This window comes from Anomaloglossus baeobatrachus, chromosome 1 (genome assembly GCF_048569485.1).
Source record: "Anomaloglossus baeobatrachus isolate aAnoBae1 chromosome 1, aAnoBae1.hap1, whole genome shotgun sequence".
In the NCBI taxonomy this organism is placed as follows: Eukaryota; Metazoa; Chordata; class Amphibia; order Anura; family Aromobatidae; genus Anomaloglossus; species Anomaloglossus baeobatrachus.
In genome coordinates, this window is record NC_134353.1 from 905895834 (window position 1) to 905916911 (window position 21078).

General features: G+C 46.4%; 1 protein-coding gene across 1 annotated transcript in view; it reads left to right on the forward strand.

The window, feature by feature from the left end:
• The window catches only part of LOC142256641 (lipoxygenase homology domain-containing protein 1-like), a 65262-nt gene that overhangs the window by 15592 nt on the left and 28592 nt on the right, over nt 1-21078 (forward strand). Inside the window, exon 3 of the mRNA XM_075328481.1 lies at nt 19926-20110. Coding sequence (XP_075184596.1) covers nt 19926-20110 — 185 coding nt within the window. The remainder of the gene's footprint in view (nt 1-19925; nt 20111-21078) is intronic.

Here is a 21078-nt window from a genome sequence, read left to right on the forward strand (position 1 = left end):
CATTTTTTTTTTTCAATGAAGCTAACATTAAATTAAACAAGAATACACTCTATACATTGCTAATGTGCTAAATTACTATTCTAGCTTAAATTGTCTGGTTTTGAATGCAATATCTACATAGGTGTATAGAGGGCCATTTCCAACAACCACCACTCCAGTGTTCTAATGGTACATTGTGTTTTCTAACTATGTTAGAAGGCTAATGGATGTTTAGAAATCCCTTGAAAACCCTTGTGCAAGTATGTTAGCACAGCTGAAAACAGTTTTGCTGATTAGAGAAGCTATAAAACTGACCTTCCTTTGAGCTAGTTGAGAACCTGGAGCATTACATTTTTTGGTTCCATTAAACTCTCAAAAATTGCCAGAAAAAGAGAACTTTCATGTGAAACTGGACAGTCTATTCTTGTTCTTAAAAATGAAGGATATGCCATGCGCGAAATTGCCAAAAAACTAAAGATTTCCTACAACGGTGTGTACTACTCCCTTCAGAGGAGAGCACAAACAGGCTCTAACCAGAGTAGAGAGAGAAGTGGGAGGCCGCGCTGCACAACTGAGCAACAAGACAAGTACATTAGAGTCCTCTAGTTTGAGAAATCGACGCCTCACAGGTCCTCAACTGCCTGCTTCATTAAATAATACCCGCAAAATGCCAGTGTCAACGTCTACAGTGAAGAGGTGACTCCAGGATGTTGGCAGTCAGGGCAGAGTGGCAAACAAAAAGCCATATCTGAGACTGCTAATAAAAGGAAAAGAGAGCATTCTTTGACGAATGCAAAATTTGAAGGAGAAAATTATTATTTCAAGTAAAAATCATTATTTCTAACCTCAGCAATGTCTGGATGATATTCTCTATTCATTATGCAACTCATTTGATAAATAGAAGTATGATTTATCATGGAAAAGACAAAATTGTCTGGGTGACCCCAAACTTTTGAACTGTAGTGTATATTCTGCTGCAAGTTCTCATTTCTGAAAGAGTAAGAGATACTCTTCTGGAAGAGGCAGACACATATATTTTGTTGCAAGTTCTCACTTCTGGAAGAGTAAGAGGCAGAGACATATATTCTGCTGCAAGTTCTCATCTCTAGAAGAGGCAGAAATATTTATCCTGCTGCAAGTTCTCATTTCTGGAAGAGTAAGAGATACTGTATATATTCACTTTTGGAAGAGGCAGACACATATATTTTGTTGCAAGTTCTCACTTCTGGAAGAGTAAGAGGCAGAGACATATATTCTGATGCAAGTTCTCATTTCTGGAAGAGGCAGAAACATTTATCCTGCTGCAAGTTCTCATTTCTGGAAGAGTAAGAGATACTGTGTATATATTCACTTTTGGAAGAGGCAGACACATATTTTGTTGCAAGTTCTCACTTCTGGAAGAGTAAGAAGCAGAGACATATATTCTGCTGCAAGTTCTCATTTCTGGAAGAGGCAGAAACATTTATCCTGCTGCAAGTTCTCATTTCTGGAAGAGTAAGAGATACTGTGTATATATTCACTTTTGGAAGAGGCAGACACATATTTTGTTGCAAGTTCTCACTTCTGGAAGAGTAAGAAGCAGAGACATATATTCTGCTGCAAGTTCTCATTTCTGGAAGAGGCAGAAACATTTATTCTGCTGCAAGTTCTCATTTCTGGAAAAGGCAGAGGCATATATCCTGCTGCAAGTTCTCATTCCTGGAATAGGAGGAGGCAGATACATTTATTCTGTTGCAAGTTCTACTGAAATGAGATACAGTCTAAATATCATGTATTAATGCAGTGTATTAATAGAAAAGAGTATTATTTCTTAAGTTTTTAACCTCTAGGTGGCGCTATTAACTACAATTAAAGGGTTCTTATAGAAATCACTGAAATTACAAGCAATCACAAGCCTTAAGAGAGGAGTCCAAAGGCTGCTATTTTATAAATATTAACAATGGGCACTGCAGTAATGTATCATGTTAATTACACGCTAGGTGGAGCTATTGAGCACTGTTGATTAATTTTTTAATGTGTTTTCTAGTGTATATGAGTAGATAGGCTCTTAAGGCTTAGGCTAAACCTCTGCTATATATTATATACAAAAGTGTGAAATACTTTCCAAAATTCTTAACTCCACGTCAGGACAACATTGCAATTCAGTTTTCGATGGCAAAAGACAATAGAAAATCCATGTATTTTCAGAGTACTCGAGAACATTATATGAGCATGCCGCTAATCATTTTTTCTTTTGCACAGGAAGATATCGAGACTACCATGTACCGTACCCACTAAAAGGGCTGGATATACAGCAGTGTCCTAATACTTAAAGGGGATCTCCATTTAAATTTAATTTTAGGGACATCTAACTGATGCCACGGTCTGTGATGGGGACTGCCATGGCACAATTGATGCCACGCTGAATTGTACAATTTCAGCACATGATTCATTTGTGTTTCTTCTTTTTTTCACATTAGACAGAAAATCCCAGCAACTTGCAGGTTAAAAAAATATGTAGGTCCCCCCAAATACTCTCCTGCCAAGAACAGCCCCCTCCTTTCACTAAAATGGTATATTCAACTGTGCATCTAATGAAGTGCATTTCCACGTACGTCTATAATTTTGTAGTTCATACTGCTTCTAATTAGCACAGTGTCCATATGAAAAAGAGTTCACAGTGTAGGTCACAATAACAGTGCCCCAATAATCGTGCGTGTCACAGCGCCCCTATAATAGTGTGTGTCACAGCGCCCCTATAATAGTGTGTGTCACAGTGCCCCTATAATAGTGTGTGTCACAGCGCCCCTATAATAGTGTGTGTCACAGTGCCCCTATAATAGTGTGTGTCACAGCGCCCCTATAATAGTGTGTGTCACAGCGCCCCTATAATAGTGTGTGTCACAGTGCCCCAATAATAGTGTATCACAGTGCCCCTATAATAGTGTGTGTCACAGTGCCCCTATAATAGTGTGTGTCACAGTGCCCCTATAATAGTGTGTGTCACAGTGCCTCTATAATAGTGTGTCACAGTGCCCCTATAATAGTGTGTGTCACAGTGCCTCTATAATAGTGTGTGTGTCACAGTGCCCCTATAATAGTGTGTGTCACAGTGCCCCTATAATAGTGTGTGTCACAGTGCCCCTATAATAGTGTATGTCACAGTGCCCCTATAATAGTGTGTGTCACAGTGCCCCTATAATAGTGTGTGTCACAGTGCCCCTATAATAGTGTGTGTCACAGTGCCCCAATAATCGTGCGTGTCACAGTGGCCCTATAATAGTGTGTGTCACAGTGCCCCTATAATAGTGTGTCTCACAGTGCCCCTATAATAGTGTGTGTCACAGTGGCCCTATAATAGTGTGTGTCACAGTGCCCCTATAATAGTGTATCACAGTGCCCCAATAATAGTGTGTCACAGTGCCCCTATAATAGTGTGTGTCACAGTGCCCCTATAATAGTGTGTGTCACAATAACAGTGCCCCTATAATCGTGCGTGTCACAGTGCCCCTATAATCGTGCGTGTCACAGTGCCCCTATAATAGTGTGTGTCACAGCGCCCCTATAATAGTGTGTGTCACAGTGCCCCTATAATAGTGTGTGTCACAGCGCCCCTATAATAGTGTGTGTCACAGTGCCCCTATAATAGTGTGTGTCACAGCGCCCCTATAATAGTGTGTGTCACAGCGCCCCTATAATAGTCTGTGTCACAGTGCCCCTATAATAGTGTGTCACAGTGCGCCTATAATAGTGTGTGTCACAGTGGCCCTATAATAGTGTGTGTCACAGTGGCCCATAATAGTGTGTGTCACAGTGCCCCTATAATAGTGTATCACAGTGCCCCAATAATAGTGCGTCACAGTGCCCCTATAATAGTGTGTGTCACAGTGCCCCTATAATAGTGTGTGTCACAATAACAGTGCCCCTATAATCGTGCGTGTCACAGTGCCCCTATAATAGTGTGTGTCACAGTGCCCCTATAATCGTGCGTGTCACAGTGCCCCTATAATCGTGCGTGTCACAGTGCCCCTATAATCGTGCGTGTCACAGTGCCCCTATAATCGTGCGTGTCACAGTGCCCCTATAATCGTGCGTGTCACAGTGCCCCTATAATGGTGTGTGTCACAGTGCCCCTATAATAGTGTGTCACAGTGCCCCTATAATAGTGTGTGTCACAGTGCCCCTATAATAGTATATGTGACAGTGCCTCATAATAGTATATGTGACAGTGCCTCTATAATAGTGTGTGTCACAGTGCCCCTATAATAGTATATGTAACATTGCCCCTATAATAGTGTATGTGACAGTGCCCCAATAATAGTGTATCACAGTGCCCCAATAATAGTGTATCACAGTGCCCCAATAATAGTGTATCACAGTGCCCCATTAATAGTGTATCACAGTGCCTCTATAATAGTGTGTGTCACAGTGCCCCTATAATAGTGTGTGTCACAGTGCCCCTATAATAGTGTGTGTCATAGTGCCTCTATAATAGTGTGTGTCACAGTGCCTCTATAATAGTGTGTGTCACAGTGCCCCTATAATAGTGTGTGTCACACCGCCCCTATAATAGTGTGTGTCACAGTGCCTCTATAATAATGTACCTCACAGTGCCCCTATAATAGTATATCACAGTGCCCCTATAATAGTGTGTCACAGTGCCCCTATAATAGTGTGTGTCACAGTGCCCCTATAATAGTATACTGTATGTGACATTGCCCCTATAATAGTATATGTGACAGTGCCCCAATAATAGTGTATCACAGTGCCCCAATAATAGTGTGTCACAGTGCCTCTATAATATTGTATGTCACAGTGCCCCTATAATAGTATATGTGACAGTGCCCCTATAATAGTGTATCACAGTGCCCCAATAATAGTGTGTCACAGTGCCTCTATAATAGTGTGTGTCACAGTGCCCCTATAATAGTATATGTGACAGTGCCCCTATAATAGTATATGTGACATTGCCCCTATAATAGTGTATGTGACAGTGCCCCAATAATAGTGTATCACAGTGCTCCAATAATAGTGTGTCACAGTGCCCCAATAATAGTGTATCACAGTGCTCCAATAATAGTGTGTCACAGTGCCCCAATAATAGTGTATCACAGTGCTCCAATAATAGTGTGTCACAGTGCCTCTATAATAGTGTGTGTCACAGTGCCCCTATAATATTGTATGTCACAGTGCCCCTATAATAGTATATGTGACATTGCCCCTATAATAGTGTATGTGACAGTGCCCCAATAATAGTGTATCACAGTGCTCCAATAATAGTGTGTCACAGTGTCGCATTAATAGTGTGTGTCACAGTGCCCCAATAATAGTGTGTATCACAGTGCCCCAATAATAGTGTGTCACAGTGCCCCTATAATAGTGTGTCACAGTGTCGCATTAATAGTGTATCACAGTGCCCCAATAATAGTGTGTGTCACAGTGCCCCTATAATAGTGTGTGTCACAGTGCCCCTATAATAGTGTGTGTCACAGTGCCCCTATAATAGTGTGTGTCACAGTGCCCCTATAATAGTGTGTGTCACAGCGCCCCTATAATAGTGTGTGTCACAGTGCCCCTATAATAGTGTGTGTCACAGCGCCCCTATAATAGTGTGTGTCACAGTGCCCCTATAATAGTGTGTGTCACAGTGCCCCTATAATAGTGTGTGTCACAGTGCCTCTATAATAATGTACCTCACAGTGCCCCTATAATAATGTACCTCACAGTGCCCCTATAATAATGTACCTCACAGTGCCCCTATAATAATGTACCTCACAGTGCCTCTATAATAATGTACCTCACAGTGCCCCTATAATAATGTATCTCACAGTGCCCCTATATTAGTGTGTGTCACAGAGACGGCTTTGCTGTATATGAACCCACCATTGCTTGTTGTCTGCTTAATCCGCTTTCACAATAGTAATTGAATTTAGATGGAGAATCTTCTCACTCCTCGGCGCCCCCAGCTGGCAGGGGGAGTTTGTTGAGATCCCTGGTAGTCAAATACATGACAATTACCATTCTAGCTGTACTGTGTATTACAGGGGATGGATTATTGGTCTCTGTGGCCATCCACCTCCACGTCACTACTCGGGGGGGCAGCTGCAGGGCAAATGTCCAGGACTTAATAAAAAAATATAGATAGATTTAATTATCATGTATTTAAAAAAAACATTGCATTTCATAATTTTGCCATATAAGTAAAATACAGAACTTTTCATAAATAATATATTTATTATTACATCATAAGGCAGCTGATGACTCTCTACTATTTTGCCTTTCTTTCCTATAGTCGGTTTTGTTATATAAAGTCATTTTTGTGGATTAACATCACCATACATATTATTGTCTCCACACACAAGCCATTCAACAAGCCTGTATATACATGAATATGGATGGAGGTGGTGATCCACAAAATGTCCCTATGACAACTCTGAACTACCAGAACACATGCACACCAATGGGCTTTTTTTCTTTACCACTTCTGGTCACACTTTTCTGGGAAATTTTTGTTGTTTTTATTAACATTTTAGCTCTTATGGCAAAATTATTAAGGCAAATGATTTTTTTTTTATTGTGTTTGATAAGATAGTTAATTATTGATAATGTATTTCTAAATGATTAAATCAGTGTATTGAGTACTGCGGGAATTTTTTTTTTATTAACTCCAATTTAATGCCTCCTATCATTTACAAATTATGGAAATCTGTAGAGCAAATGGGGCACTTGATTAAAAAAAAAAATAAGTAAATAAAAAAGAATAATAAAAAAATAATAACATATTAAAAAAAATAAAATGAAAAATATATATATATAATAATAAATACAAATAATAGTATTTATAACTTTTATATATATATATATATATATATATATATATGTTATAAATACAATTATTATTATTTGTATTTATTTGTTATTATTATTAATAATAATGCAAAAAAATAATTAAAGTAATATTGAATACAAATAATAAAGTCCTAATAAAAACAAATAATATACATAATGATAATACTACTACTACTACTACTACTACTACTACTACTACTACTACTACTAATAATAATAATAATAATAATAAGTCATACAATGCTCTTTAGTTCAGACAATTAAAGTCATCGTCCTGGAATAGTTGGCATCGCTGCCTGCTGTCCCCTATCCTTGCTATGATCTGGCATAGGGATCCCTCTGCTGGTATACACAACTAATTACATATATAAAAACAGAAGCCATGAAATCTCCAATTATCTCCTCCATAGTCAGGATTTAAAAGGAATCTGCCACCAGATTTTTGCTCCCCCATCTGAGAGCAGCATAATGTAGGGGCAGAGACCAGCAATGTGTCACTTACTGAGCTGTTTGCTGTCATTTTAATACAATCAGTGTTTTCTTTGCTGCAGATCTAGCAGTTATATAGAGCTCATAAATATGCTGGACTACCTGTAGCACTCCAAGTAGTCCTGTAATGATAATCTACTGCTGATTAAACAGATATTGTATCAAAACTAGACTAAGCAGCCCAGTAAGTGACACATCGCTGGAATCAGGGTCTCTGCCCCTACATTATGCTGCTCTCAGATTAGGTGGCAAAAACCTGATGACAGATTCCCTTTAAGCCTCGATATTACTAAAGGATAATGATAATATTTAGTATGTACTGTATTAAAGGATCAGACATTGATTTATAGCGTAGGTGACATTAGAGAGATTTCTTCTTTCGTTCTGGGTGGAAGTTAATTTGAATACCCAATTGGTCGCCTAAAAGAGGTTATTCTCATCTTTATAATGCAATATTATCGGACAGTTCTAGTAAAAACCAGCACTTTTCCCATTTACTGCTCATTAAAATTTGCAGCCACTCTTAAGATATTAACACTTTTGTTTACAGCTGTTACCTAGGAAACCGACCACTGCTGCTGTCTAGCTTGTATACTGTACTCTGAAGCTGGCCGTGATTAGGAGGTAACTGCATGCTCCAAAGATCCTGGTGAGCTTCATCACAGTGCTTACAAGCTCAATAGTAAAGAATTAGTAAGCACTGGGCATTTCTGAATGTCTAGTAGCGGTGGTCGGTTTCCAAGGCAATGAACAACAAAACAAAAAAGTGTTAATATCTCAAGAACAACTGAAAATTTCAGCACACAGTAAATTGCAATATTGTTTGTATTTACCAGCACTATCTAATAATATCCATTCATGATGATGTGAATATCCCTTTAAGGATAGTACTCTGCCCCCTTTAACTGAGTGAGTACGCCTTTTGTTTCCTATGCCTCCACTCAATACAAGGACATTATTCAAGAAATAAAATCCCTGCAGTACTTCTATACAAACCCATGGGGAAAATGTATTAAAGTCGGGTGCAGAGTACAGACTGCTGTAGTCAGTAGCTGCCAGAAATAGTTGTATTGCAGCTGTTTGCATGGACGTGGCTTTTTCCAGTGAAGACTGCTTGTTTTCCCTGCTGCCGCCATAGTGCGTGAGTTATACAGATCATATCTACTGGCGTAGTTGCACAAGAGAATCATCCATGATCAGTTCCTTAGATTTTTAGGGTTCCCCCTCCCTTTCGCTCCAGAGGTCACCATCATGGTGGAAATCTCTGCATAATTTATCATCCTTCTAGTATTGGTACCAGAGAAATTGATTATGTCAGCTATGTCATTAAAGACATCCCTATGTCTATACCAAACAATGACCAGTATTACCCCTACACATAGGCAATACACGATCCACCCATTCACATAGAGGGATGGTCACAGCTCACCTTTCCCCCCTTTCTGCACTGTACAGGTCACGGAGAATTCCCAGAACACTCTCCTGAAGTCAATCAACATCTTCAAACTATTAATACCCATAACCCATGCAGGGCCAAACACAGGCAAAAGAAACCCCTGTGCAAAAACAATATGAAGGCCCTTTGCAGTCCACTAGTTTGAAAATTGGTGATGTGTTTAATACTTATTCACTCACTGTCTGTGTGTGTGTATGTGTATATATATATATATATATATATATATATATATATATATAGTGCTCGAAAAAATAAAGGGTGCACCAAAATACAAAATCCTTATTTGTGTCCCCTTTATTTTTTTGAGTAGTATATATGTATATATATACAGTACAGACCCAAAGTTTGGACACACCTTCTCATCTCTAGAACAACTATTAAGAGGAGACTTTGTGCAGCAGGCCTTCATGGTAAAATAGCTGCTAGGAAACCACTGCTAAGGACAGGCAACAAGCAGAAGAGACTTGTTTGGGCGAAAGAGCACAAGGAATGGACATTAGACCAGTGGAAATCTGTGCTTTGGTCTGATGAGTCCAAATTTTAGATCTTTGGATCCAGCCACCGTGTCTTTGTAGAAAAGGTGAACGGATGGACTCTACATGGCTGGTTCCCACCGTGAAGCATGGAGCAGGAGGTGTGATGGTGTGGGGGGGCTTTGCTGGTGACACTGTTGGGGATTTATTCAAAATTGAAGGCATACAGAACCAGCATGGCTACCACAGCATCTTACAGCGGCGTGCTATTCCATCCGGTTTGCATTTAGTTGGACCATCATTTATTTTTCAACAGGATAATGACCCCAAACACACCTCCAGGCTGTGTAAGGGCTATTTGACTAAGAAGCAGAGTGATGGGGTGCTATGCCAGATGACCTGGCCTCCACAGTCACACAGTCACCAGACCTGAACCCAATCGAGATGGTTTGGGGTGAGCTGGACCGCAGAGTGAAGGCAAAAGGGGCAACAAGTGCTAAGCATCTCTGGGAACTCCTTCAAGACTGTTGGAAAACCATTTCCGGTGACTACCTCTTGAAGCTCATCAAGAGAATGCCAAGAGTGTGCAAAGCAGTAATCAAAGCAAAAGGTGGCTACTCTGAAGAACCTAGAATATAAGACATATTTTCAGTTGCTTCACACTTTTTTAAGTATTTCATTCCACATGTTTTAATTCATAGTTTTGATGCCTTCAATGTGAACCTACAATTTTCAGAGTCCTGAAAATAAAGAAAACTCTTTGAATGAGAAGGTGTGTCCAAACTTTTGGTCTGTACTGTATATGTATATATATATATATATATATATATATATATATATATATATATATATTATATTAGGTCGCAAATCTGGATAATTCCTTTAGGATACATTTCTTTTAGCTCACTGGCCAATGAATAGAATCAGCCACAGTTGGCTCCTATGAATTACATTTCAGTTTCTACACATGTTACTCTGGTAGTTCATTAGACAGAGCAGTCAATCCATCAAGGGCTTTTGTTATGCCTCCATCTGGTTCTGTATAACCCCAGAATCTCCTCAAGAACCATACTGCAGTCTAGCTCATAATTTGTCACCACGATCACCATAAATTCGCTCTTACGAAAGTCTGTTTTGACCATTTGGCTGAGGAGTTGATGCTGTTTCCTGGAGTTCACCAAGGTTGTGTCCGTTTCCTGAAAGACAAATGATAAAGAAGTAACAGTCTTTACCAAGTGAGGAGTTGAAGACACCTGAATTCAAGCATGTGTTCTTTATTCTGTGTGGAGGTCTTCTCATGGATGAGGCTTCAGAGGAATAGTAAAGGCAGAGTATTGGGCAGCATTTGACCTCTTCAGCTGGGTACAGCCATGCAGGAGCCCCTTCCCCGACAGACTAAGGCTAGTGTCACACTTGCGTTGAACGGCATCCGTTGCATTGCGTTGTGTGACGGATGCAACGGATGTGTTGCATATAGTGGCACAACGGATGCAACGGATGCTGCAAAACAACGCAATTCGTTTTGTTTTGTTTTTTTACAGTTTTACCGTCGGCAGACTACTGTGAACGATCAGCTGATCGCTAACAGTAGTTGGCCGCCGGGTGATCAGCCGATCACTCACAGTAGCCGACCGCCGGGTGATCAGCCGATCACTCACAGTAGCCGGCCGCCGGGTGATCAGCCGATCACTCACAGTAGCCGGCCGCCGGGTGATCAGCCGATCACTCACAGTAGCCGGCCGCCGGGTGATCAGCCGATCACTCACAGTAGCCGGCCGCCGGGTGATCAACTGATCACTCCCAGTAGCCGGCCGCCGGGTGATCAGCTGATCACTCACAGTAGTCGGCCGCCGGGTGATCAGCCGATCACTCACAGTAGCCGGCCGCCGGGTGATCAGCCGATCACTCACAGTAGCCGGCCGCCGGGTGATCAACTGATCACTCCCAGTAGCCGGCCGCCGGGTGATCAGCTGATCGTTCGGCCGCCGACAATGTGTGCGGGGGGCGGGGGCAGAGTGCGAAGTGGGTGGAGCCGAGCGGGGCCATGGCTGAGGACGTCAGTGCCGCGGGGACTGCATCGGTGCGAGACAGGTGAGAGTGTGTGTGTGTGTGTGTGTTGTGTGTGTGAGGGAGGGAGGGAGCGGAGCTGAGCAGGGAAGTGTCGGGCTCCCGGCACACGTAACCAGGGTTCCTTGGTTACCCGATGTGTACCCTGGTTACGGGTGGAGGGAGCCAGAGAGAGCATGCACAGTGAAATCCAAAGGATTCCGCTGCTCAAAAAAACGTTACATGCTGCGTTCCTTCCGCCCGACGCAGCGTCAAAATAATGACGCTGCGTCGTCCGGCGGATGCAACGCTGACACTTGCATTACAGTGCGTCATCCATACAAGTCTATGGAGAATAGCGCAGTGCGTTAACGGACTGCGCTATTCTCCATAGTGACGGACTCCGCTGAACGCAAGTGTGAAACTAGCCTAACAAGCTGACCAGGAGAAGCCATCACCCAATACACCCACACATAGATATGGAGCAGCCATGATTGCTGACAATGTAAACCTGTTACTCTGCACCAGATTTTATCTCCTTCCTCCATGTGTATACGGTAATAAAACTCTCCTGCTCTTACAGAGAGGATTCTGGGGCTTTGTTCTTCCCGGATTCCTCATCCACTTTTTACAGGTGTTTCGTGTAGAAGAAACACATTTGGAAGCAATGTATAACTTGCCTATCAGCGAGGCCTCCATGACATTAATGACATTTCTTCCAAAGATCCTGACCTGCACACCTTTCCTCCTCTGTGGTGGCATGTTCCTGACCAGTGGGCTCTACACCCACCATGTGTTTTCTCATTTCATGGATGTATTTTGCATTGCCGTTGTACATATTTCATGGTGCAGATCTGACTGATGTGTGTACATTATAGGAGCAGAACGGCTTTTGAGAGGACGAAAACGGACGTCTTCAGAGTAAAAACCAATAATGTCGGACCACTCAAAAAAATAAGGTAATGGAAAGCGTGCTGCAGTACCCAGCTTTAACCTGTAGATGGTAATATACATCCTTTTAGCTTCCAGAAAGTTGAGGATAAATACTCACATTGTAACATTAGTAGTCAGCACATAGCACTTGATTGGACATTTCCTTAAAGCAGTACTGTCTCTATGTAAACGAAAATAACCAAATATGTTATTACTTGGTTTAAAAAACATCAAATACATGTGGTGTAAAAATTAGCTTCTAAAACGTAGACAAACCATTGTAATAGTTTTTCTTTAATAGTTTTTGGGGGGTCTGGGTTCTGAGATCTCCACCGATTGCTCAAAAACCACTGTGAAATGGGCAGCTCAGGAGGCAGGAGCATGCACATAGAGCGGAGTGCTGGTGCAATAAATACCAAAGGCTTTCTAATGAAATAAAAAACTTCTCTATGGATATAAGACTATCCCACGCGGAGCCCAGTAGTTCTATGCCCCACCCATGAGTAACAGTAAAATACTGATGAGCAAAAGGGTAACAATGTTTTGCACTTGTGACTTTCAGGCTCCATATCTCACCATCAATTACCGCTTTGAGCTTGAAATAACCTTCATTTTAGAGACAATTATCTTGGCTATCTCATACATAAATTTGACTTGCAGCTGTTTAACATATGATTAGTTATGCAGATTCTTGCCATGTCACTGCATTGTTACTGTTTTGCTGCTGGTGGTGGAAAAATCTTTTTCTTCCTCATACTACAAACTGCAACCTATTCTCACATTCCCTAACAGCTCGGTGTGTTATTAGGTTGATTCCCAAACAAAAGGTTACTGGTTCGAATTAAGGAGCCACTATGAAGAAGATTTCCTAAGAAAAGAGAAATAGTATCATCCAGTTCATCCATAGCGGTCTCTCGGCCAAGAAAATTGCCAAACTGCATTATGTGAGGCCATGAGAGCTGGAAAAATATGAAATGAAGTCCGTCCATCCCTTCAAAAGCCAAGAGGTGGACATCCAGGCAAAATATCGGAGTCAACAAGTTGGCTCATCACAAGGTCTATCAGTTCTGGTGTAACAGACTTGGCAATGGAGGCGGCTCATATGCCTCATAATAGTGAGATCACAGACATCACAGGTACTGCAACAACACACCCCACACCCCGGCTAGGCACATCGAGGTCAATCAAAAATCCTTGTTGCCTCCCTCCAGGGGCTGATGTCCACACCAGGGGGTGGAGCCAGGTGGTTGGCCCCACCCACCGAGGAGTTCACAGTCCTGTAGGCGGGAAAAGGAAGGCAGTTGAAGTGAGGAGTGGAGTTGAGTGGAGAAGTGAAGTGGCAGTGGAGGAGACTGACCATGTCCGGGTGCGTGGCCCGGGCACATACAGCAAGGTTGGCAGACGGTGGTGACCGTCTGCAGGAGGGGCTGATTGACGTGAACCGTAAGGACCGGGGACGGGCGGTGGCCCGCCGGTACCGGATCGGGGAGCGAAGAGAAGCCAGCACCATTCGGCAGGGCTTACGGACCCCGACCAGGCCAGGAGTCGCCGTAAAACCGGTCAAATCCGTTAGCGAAGGGAACCTCCATGGTTTCCCAGCAGTCAAGACCCGATTGAAGGCAACAGCTCAAACCGTGAAGGGAAATACAGTCACCGCCAAGGCTACAGTTCCCAGGGCCAGAGCCTGCGGGCAAAAGGGGCTCCCTCAGCCTCCATCCAAGCTGGGGAGCGGGTTACCGGTGGGAAGCCACCAGAACCGAGAACATAACATAGGTGCAGGGAAAGGCAATCACCACCAACCTACCGGGAGAAGAACAACCGCAGCCATCTGTGGGACCCGTCCATCCAGCCGTTTGTTTTACCGGAGACTTTGCATTCATCATTGGCTGAGTGAGTACCACTGTGCTTTGCGGCACCGCGCTGCCTCCGCGACCCTGCACCTCACCAGGCCCCGTAGCCTGCCGGCCATCCCTGCGTCACCGGGCCCCGGGGCAACCAATCCCCCTACCCATGGAGGGGAAGAACAACATCCAAGCTGCTCCCCGTCATCGCTCCCGGGATCCCCGTCCAGAGCAGCGGTGGTATCGCAACCTCACCACAACCGTGGGTGGCGTCACAGACAATAAATCCCCAAAACCACCTCCCTTTTCACTCATGGGCGAGGAGCGCCGCTCGAGTCCCCGCATTCGGCCCACCGCTCGAGCCACCGAGCAGCAGGCAAAGCAGCAGCGCCGGACCCGAGTGTGGTGAGCGCAGCGTCCCCTCCCCGCCCGCGACAACTTGGCGTCACGAACAGGATCTTAACGCTCTGCCGTCTGGTAGAGGTGCGCCGTGTGACCGCCGGAGGTGTCCGGCCGAAAATTTGGAGAAGCCGCCATTTTGGGCGCGAAAAGTTCCCCGCTCGAGTGTCTCCTCGAGCAGTGGAGGTGCGAAAGCCGAAACCCCGCCCCTGTAGAGGAGGAGCCGGAAAAAGACTAAGGGGGACGGATGGCGTCTGGCCGCATGTAGCCCGCGGCTATAAAAGCAGGGACGCCAGGACCCTGCGGCCATCTTTTGGTTCCTGGAAGAGGCTGCCGCAGCGATGTACCAACCGTCCCGCAGCACCGTAGCCCCCGCGCCCGGGAACGCGGCGTGGGTGAAGGTCCGGACCACCCAGCTACAACAATGGCTGCAGATCCGGGTGCAGCTCCTCTTAGAGGAGTGGGAGGCCGACATGGCGGAGGTGATGGCGGCCATACGGAGATGCGAGGTGGAGAGAGTTCTGGAAGAGCGGGTAAGTGACCCACGCCCCTGTACCCCTAGCGGGTCAGTCATCGCGGACGAGGGGCCCGGTCTACACCCGCTCGCCCTGCTACCTCCCCCGCTACCCGTATTGGCTGTTGCTGCCCCGTCACTAGGCCCGCTACCACCACAATCGGTAGCGGTAACCTGCCCATCCGCCCCGGCGGACCGGTCTGCAGCAGAAGTCCATGACCGCCCAGAACCGCTTCCGTGGAAGACGCCAAAGGCTAAGCCCGTTAGCGAAGGTCCACCGGAGGCACCTGTGACCGTGTCTGACCCCGTACCACCCCCGGCAGCCCGTCTCGTGCAGGAGGAGGCGGAGGCTCAGCGGGAGAGGACCCCTGTACCCGTTCCCCATGCCTCGGCTGAGGCCGCGCCGGGTCGCCGCTGTAAGGCAGCACCTCAGGCCATGACACCGCGGGACCTGCCACCCAGAACACTGGCAGTGGCCAGCGTGAAGGAGGTCTCGCGGGGCCCGATCCGTGCGCAGGGGCCCACCGTAGCCCCTTACTGGGACAGGGAACAGACCCCGCTGGGCCAGGAAATCGCGGAAAGGGAGAGGAGGAAGGCGGAGCTGGTCACCCGCACGATTCGAGAGAAAGAGAGCCTCCGCCGGGCTATCTTCCGCGTACGGGGCCCAATCTATGAGGGGCAGGTGAGGAGGTTTGACGTCCGTCGGGGGTACGAATTTATATATGACCCGGGCCTGGAGGCCGAAGTCTTTATAGCCCGACGGGACATCAATGCCCACCTGTCGGAGGACCAGCCGGGCCGCAACCTGATGCCTGGGGATTTGGTCCAATACACTAGGCATTCCGGGGAGAGGGGTTGGTTTGCTCTGGATGCTAAGCTGAGGGGCAGTCAGGAGGCCCGAGTACCAGCCCAACCCCCTCCTCCGGCCGACACCGTGGATTAGAAGTGAGTCAGCGGTCCACCATTGCCGGCAGTTGTCCCCGTTGGGACCATCAGTACCGTAGAGAAGTTTTGAATGATAAGATTGATCAACCGATGTTTATCTGATTGGAACCGTGATTAAACCGGCCGTTGCCGGCAACTAGTCCCCGTAGGGACTTTCTGCAACCGTTGCGTAAGGGACTTCTTACGGACAAGCCCGAGAACTGGCAGGGCAACCACAAACTCAGTGGAGTGTAAATACATTTGTTGGCTTGACACCGTAACCGCCTCCGGAGAGGCTGATTTGGGAGGATGGGCCTGGAGGAAAGGGATGGCCCAGGCCCGCTACTACCGTAACCGGTGGCGATCCTCCGGGGGTTCAGGGGTCCCCATGGATGCGGGTCCCCTGAAAGAGACAGTACCCACTCGGGCAACTTGGTTCTGGACTGGCATCAAGGGGTGCTGCCCACTTCTTAGGGGCAGCATCAGGGCCAGGTTGTTTGGGTGGGAGAAGAGCGGAAGCCATACCGTTGTAAAATGTTTGTGATGTTTACATGTTTTTACCGTTTTTCTATCTTTTACAGTTAAAACCAAAAATAAAACCGGTGATGGACGGGCAGCCCGCAGACGGTCTGCATTTTACTAAGGGGGAATGTGGTGCCCTGGACAAGCCAGGATGTCACAGGTACTGCAACAACACAACCCACACCCCGGCTAGGCACATCAAGGTCAAACAAAAATCCTTGTTGCCTCCCTCCAGGGGCTGATGTCCACACCAGGGGGTGGAGCTAGGCGGTTGGCCCCACCCACTGAATAGTTCACAGTCCTGGAGGCGGGAAAAGGAAGGCAGTTGAAGTGAGGAGTGGAGTTGAGTGGAGAAGTGAAGTGGCAGTGGAGGAGACTGACCGTGTCCGGGTGCATGGCCCGGGCACATACAGCAAGGTTGGCAGACGGTGGTGACCGTCTGCAGGAGGGGCTGATTGACGTGAACCGTAAGGAACGGGGACAAGCGGTGGCCCGCCGGTACCGGATCGGGAGCGAAGAGAAGCCAGCACCATTCAGCAGGGCTTACGGACCCCGACCAGGCCAGGAGTCGCCGTAAAACCGGTCAAATCCGTTAGCGAAGGGAACCTCCGGGGTTTCCCAGCAGTCAAGACCCGATTGAAGGCAACAGCTCAAACCGTGAAGGGAAATACAGTCACCGCCAAGGCTACAGTTCCCAGGGCCAGAGCCTGCGGGCAAAAGGGGCTCCCTCAGCCTCCATCCAAGCTGGGGAGCGGGTTACAGGTGGGAAGCCACCAGAACCGAGAACATAACATAGGTGCAGGGAAAGGCAGTCACCTCCAACCTACCGGGAGAAGAACAACCGCAGCCGTCTGTGGGACCCGTCCATCCAGCCGTTTGTTTTACCGGAGACTTTGCATTCATCATTGGCTGAGTGAGTACCACTGTGCCGTGCGGCACCGCGCTGCCCCCGCGACCCTGCACCAGAGCAGCGGTGGTGTCACAACCTCACCACAACCGTGGGTGGCGTCACGGACAATAAATCCCCAAAACCACCTCCCTTTTCACTCACGGGCGAGGAGCGCCGCTCGAGTCCCCGGATCCGGCCCACCGCTCGAGCCACCGAGCAGCAGGCAAAGCAGCAGCAGCGCCGAACCCGAGCGTGGTGAGCGCAGCGTCCCCTCCCCGCTTGAGACTCAAGTACCGTGCGACGCACGTTACACAAGTCTGGAATGGTGGCCTGAAACAAAGTGCCTCGACTTCAATAGCATCAGAAGAAGCATCGGCTCAAGTTTGCAAAAAACGTATGAAAAGTGTACAGTAGAAGATTGAAAACGGGTGATTTGGAGCAATGAGATGAAAATCAATAGACTAGACTTTGACGGGTGCAATTGGATCTGAAAGAATCAAGGGAAAAAGGGGCCAACAGGTTGAGATGTTGAAGGAATTGTCAAGTGGCAGAAGCCTGATGATATGGGAATGTTTCAGAGCTAAAGGTGTTGGATACTTGACCAGGATCGGTAGTGGTCTCAATGCTGAGCTATATGTGAGTATCCTAAAGACGAGTTACTTCATACACTTGTGTACTATGGGTATGAAAAGGATGACATAGTCTTCCAACAGGACAACGGCCCAAAGCAGAGGTAGAGATTGGCAAAGAAATGAATCAATAACAATGAAGTAGAGGCGCTGGATTGGTCCCACAGTCCCCAGACCTCAACCCAATCCAACACTTGTGAGTAGAGTTGGAGAAAAAGCTGTATACATACCCAAGTGAGCGACTAGTGAGTCGCCCTCCACAGTGCTGCAGTGGTCGCCTCCGGGACACTGCGGGGACTTCTCCTTAGGGACCCCTCTGGCAACAGGTAGGGCAGGTTGTTTACTTCTGAGTCGTGACGTCACTCTCGGTGTTTGCGGTCAGGGTGATGGGTGGCCACCATTGCAGTTTAACGAGCGTCTGGGGCTGATGGTGTCTGCAGTCTGGTGGTATGGCCTCCCGAGAGTGAGGCTGGCCCCAGGGGCTCGGGTGTATGTGTGTAGAACAACAGGTCGCAGAATGACTCAGTCTCAGTCCAGCAATGTCTTGCAACTCGTTTTTACTCACTTTCAGGTGTTCTGTGAGGAGCCCGGGCGATGCTGAAATGCACTACAGGGAGAACCAGGTTTTCCTTCAGGCTGGAATAGGGGTAACTGTTAGCTCGCCTTCCTAGCACTTCTTGTTTCGGATAACCCCCGACTTGAAGTATATGGGATTCATCCAGGGAAGTCGCAACTGCCTTTTCTCCCCTTTCTGGCCCATTTGCTGGCAGCGTGGACCAAGTAAAGATGGTTCTTGGCTATCTCTCACTTATGGGCCCCCTCGTTGCTGCGGATGCAACTCTGTGTTGGTTGGTGAGACACCTGGAGTGCCCTCACCAGCAGGTTTTAGCAGACCACTAAATGGATGTCTGGCTCTAGGGACCTGTTCCCCGTGCGTGCCTGGTCTACCAGGAGTCCCCGTACTCAACTACCTCGCTTCTTCCTGAGGTGTCTTTCAGGCTGTGTGGCAACCGAACTCCCCCGCAAACAGCCACTTCAGACTCTGCTTCCTCCATCTCCTCTCTCTTTGACTGCCACTGCAACAACTCGCTTTCACATCTCCACCGCACCACTAGCTGAGATATGGAGGCCACGCCCCCTCCTGGATCTGCCCAGGGGTCCCCTCTAAGGTGTGTGTGAGACCTGGTTATTATGTGTCTGTGCGTACACACTCTAATTCAGCCTTTACGATTACCTGTTTGCAGTCACCCAGCGTGGGTGCAGTACTCAGTGGCGCCTGACCAGGTCAGGGGCGCCATACTAGTATATACCAAGACTGGGAACATGAAGAAGAGACCTGGGACCAGATTTCGGTTGAGACATGCTTGAATCTCATCAAGAGCCCAGAAGGATTCAGGCCGCGCTGAAAGCCAAAGGCGGATTTACAAAATACTAACAGAATAATAAAAATTAAAAAGCAAAATAATAACAATGCAGTGAGATGACAATAATCTACATAACTAATCATATGCTAAATAGTTGCAAGTCATATTTCTGTAGGAGATAGAAAAGATGATTGTGTGTAAAATAAAGGTTGTCTCTCGCTCAAAGCTGTAGTGGATGGTGAGATATGGAGACTGAAAGTCAAAAGTTCAAAACATTGTTACCCTTTTGCCAGTGTAAGGAATTTCCAAGCCAAATCTTTTAAATAAATAGAACCAGCTGATAAGTAGACATTATAAGATACAGGTTTCATCTCATTATTTAGGATTTTTTGGGATTCTTTTTCTAGAGCCACTCTATTTTCATGTCTCAATTATTCAACTCGGGGTCTCCATATGACAGTGTATTTTAATGCTGAATAGACCCTGCCAAAAATGTGACCTCATCAAAGCTCACTTCTGTTACCTTTTTGGTATAGTTTTTCTTTAAATTGGTTTTACAACCACCATATTTATACATTTATAATGATTGATTGCTAAGAAATAATCCAACTCTGAGAGCTCCCATTATTTTCCCATTAGAATTGAGCACGATAACACAGGGATGAACGCGGGCTGGTACCTGGATCGTGTGATTGTCACCGACATGAACAGACCTCATCTACGATTTTACTTCGCATGTAACAACTGGCTGAGCAAGGAGGATGGCGATGGGCTGTATGTCAGGGATCTGCTGGGAAGCCTCAACCCCATGGACGTCCCCAAAGGTTTGTATGCTGACTATCTGCCTCTACTAAATCTGTCATGACTATGCTCTGCAGGCCCGCCATCCTGCAGAGCCAGGTTCTCGCCTTTGCTCTGCGAGCTGGCCTCCTGTAGACTTGGCTTTACCCTTTTTGGTCCCCTCCGGGTTTTCGGCCTCTCCCTGACCTTGGGGGAGTGGTCCTTTTCACCTCGATTTGGACTCCCCTCCTTTATTATGGATCCAACCCTGGTGCTGCACCGCCAATGATATTTCCGGTTTCGACAAGTACTCGGCTCTGATCTGCTCGTGTCTTCCCTGATCCTGTCCCTCCTCCAGATCTCCCGACTTCCTCCCTCTGCCCGTGTCTGCATTCCCTGACATCCCCATGACCCCCTCCGTCTCATCCTCCTATTCTGTTCTGCTCGGCCCGGTGTTCTGTCCTATTCCCTCCCTCCCTCTGTATTACCCACCTTATCCACTCATTCACATCCCTGTTGACTGATCTCACCCCTACCTACTGACTGACTCCCTTTGTGTACCGACTTCGGATTGTGCTTTGACTCTGTCTCAGTTTTCCCTATTGTCCTGAACGTTACCTCTCTATGCATCGACTTTGGCCTGTTTGATTACTCTCCCCTAGGTACTGCGACAACTAGGGTTTTCTTCTATTAGTTCCTGTCTGGTTGTGCCCGGGCGACACCTGGTGGTTTAGCCTCTAACTACACCAGGTTTAGCTTCACTAACCTTTAATGTTCCCTTTAAGGGAACCTGTCAGCAGATTTGGGGCCTATAAACTGTGGCCACCACCACTAAGCTCTTATATACAGCATTCTAAGATGCTGTATATAAGAGCCCAGGCTGCTGTGGAGAAACGTAAAACTCACTTTATAATACTCACCTAAACCGGTCACTGCGGTGTCTTATCCTGTGTTTTGTTTTTTTTCCTTGTCTGTCTTTATCTGTGGTTTCTACACACATCTGTCCTGTTCC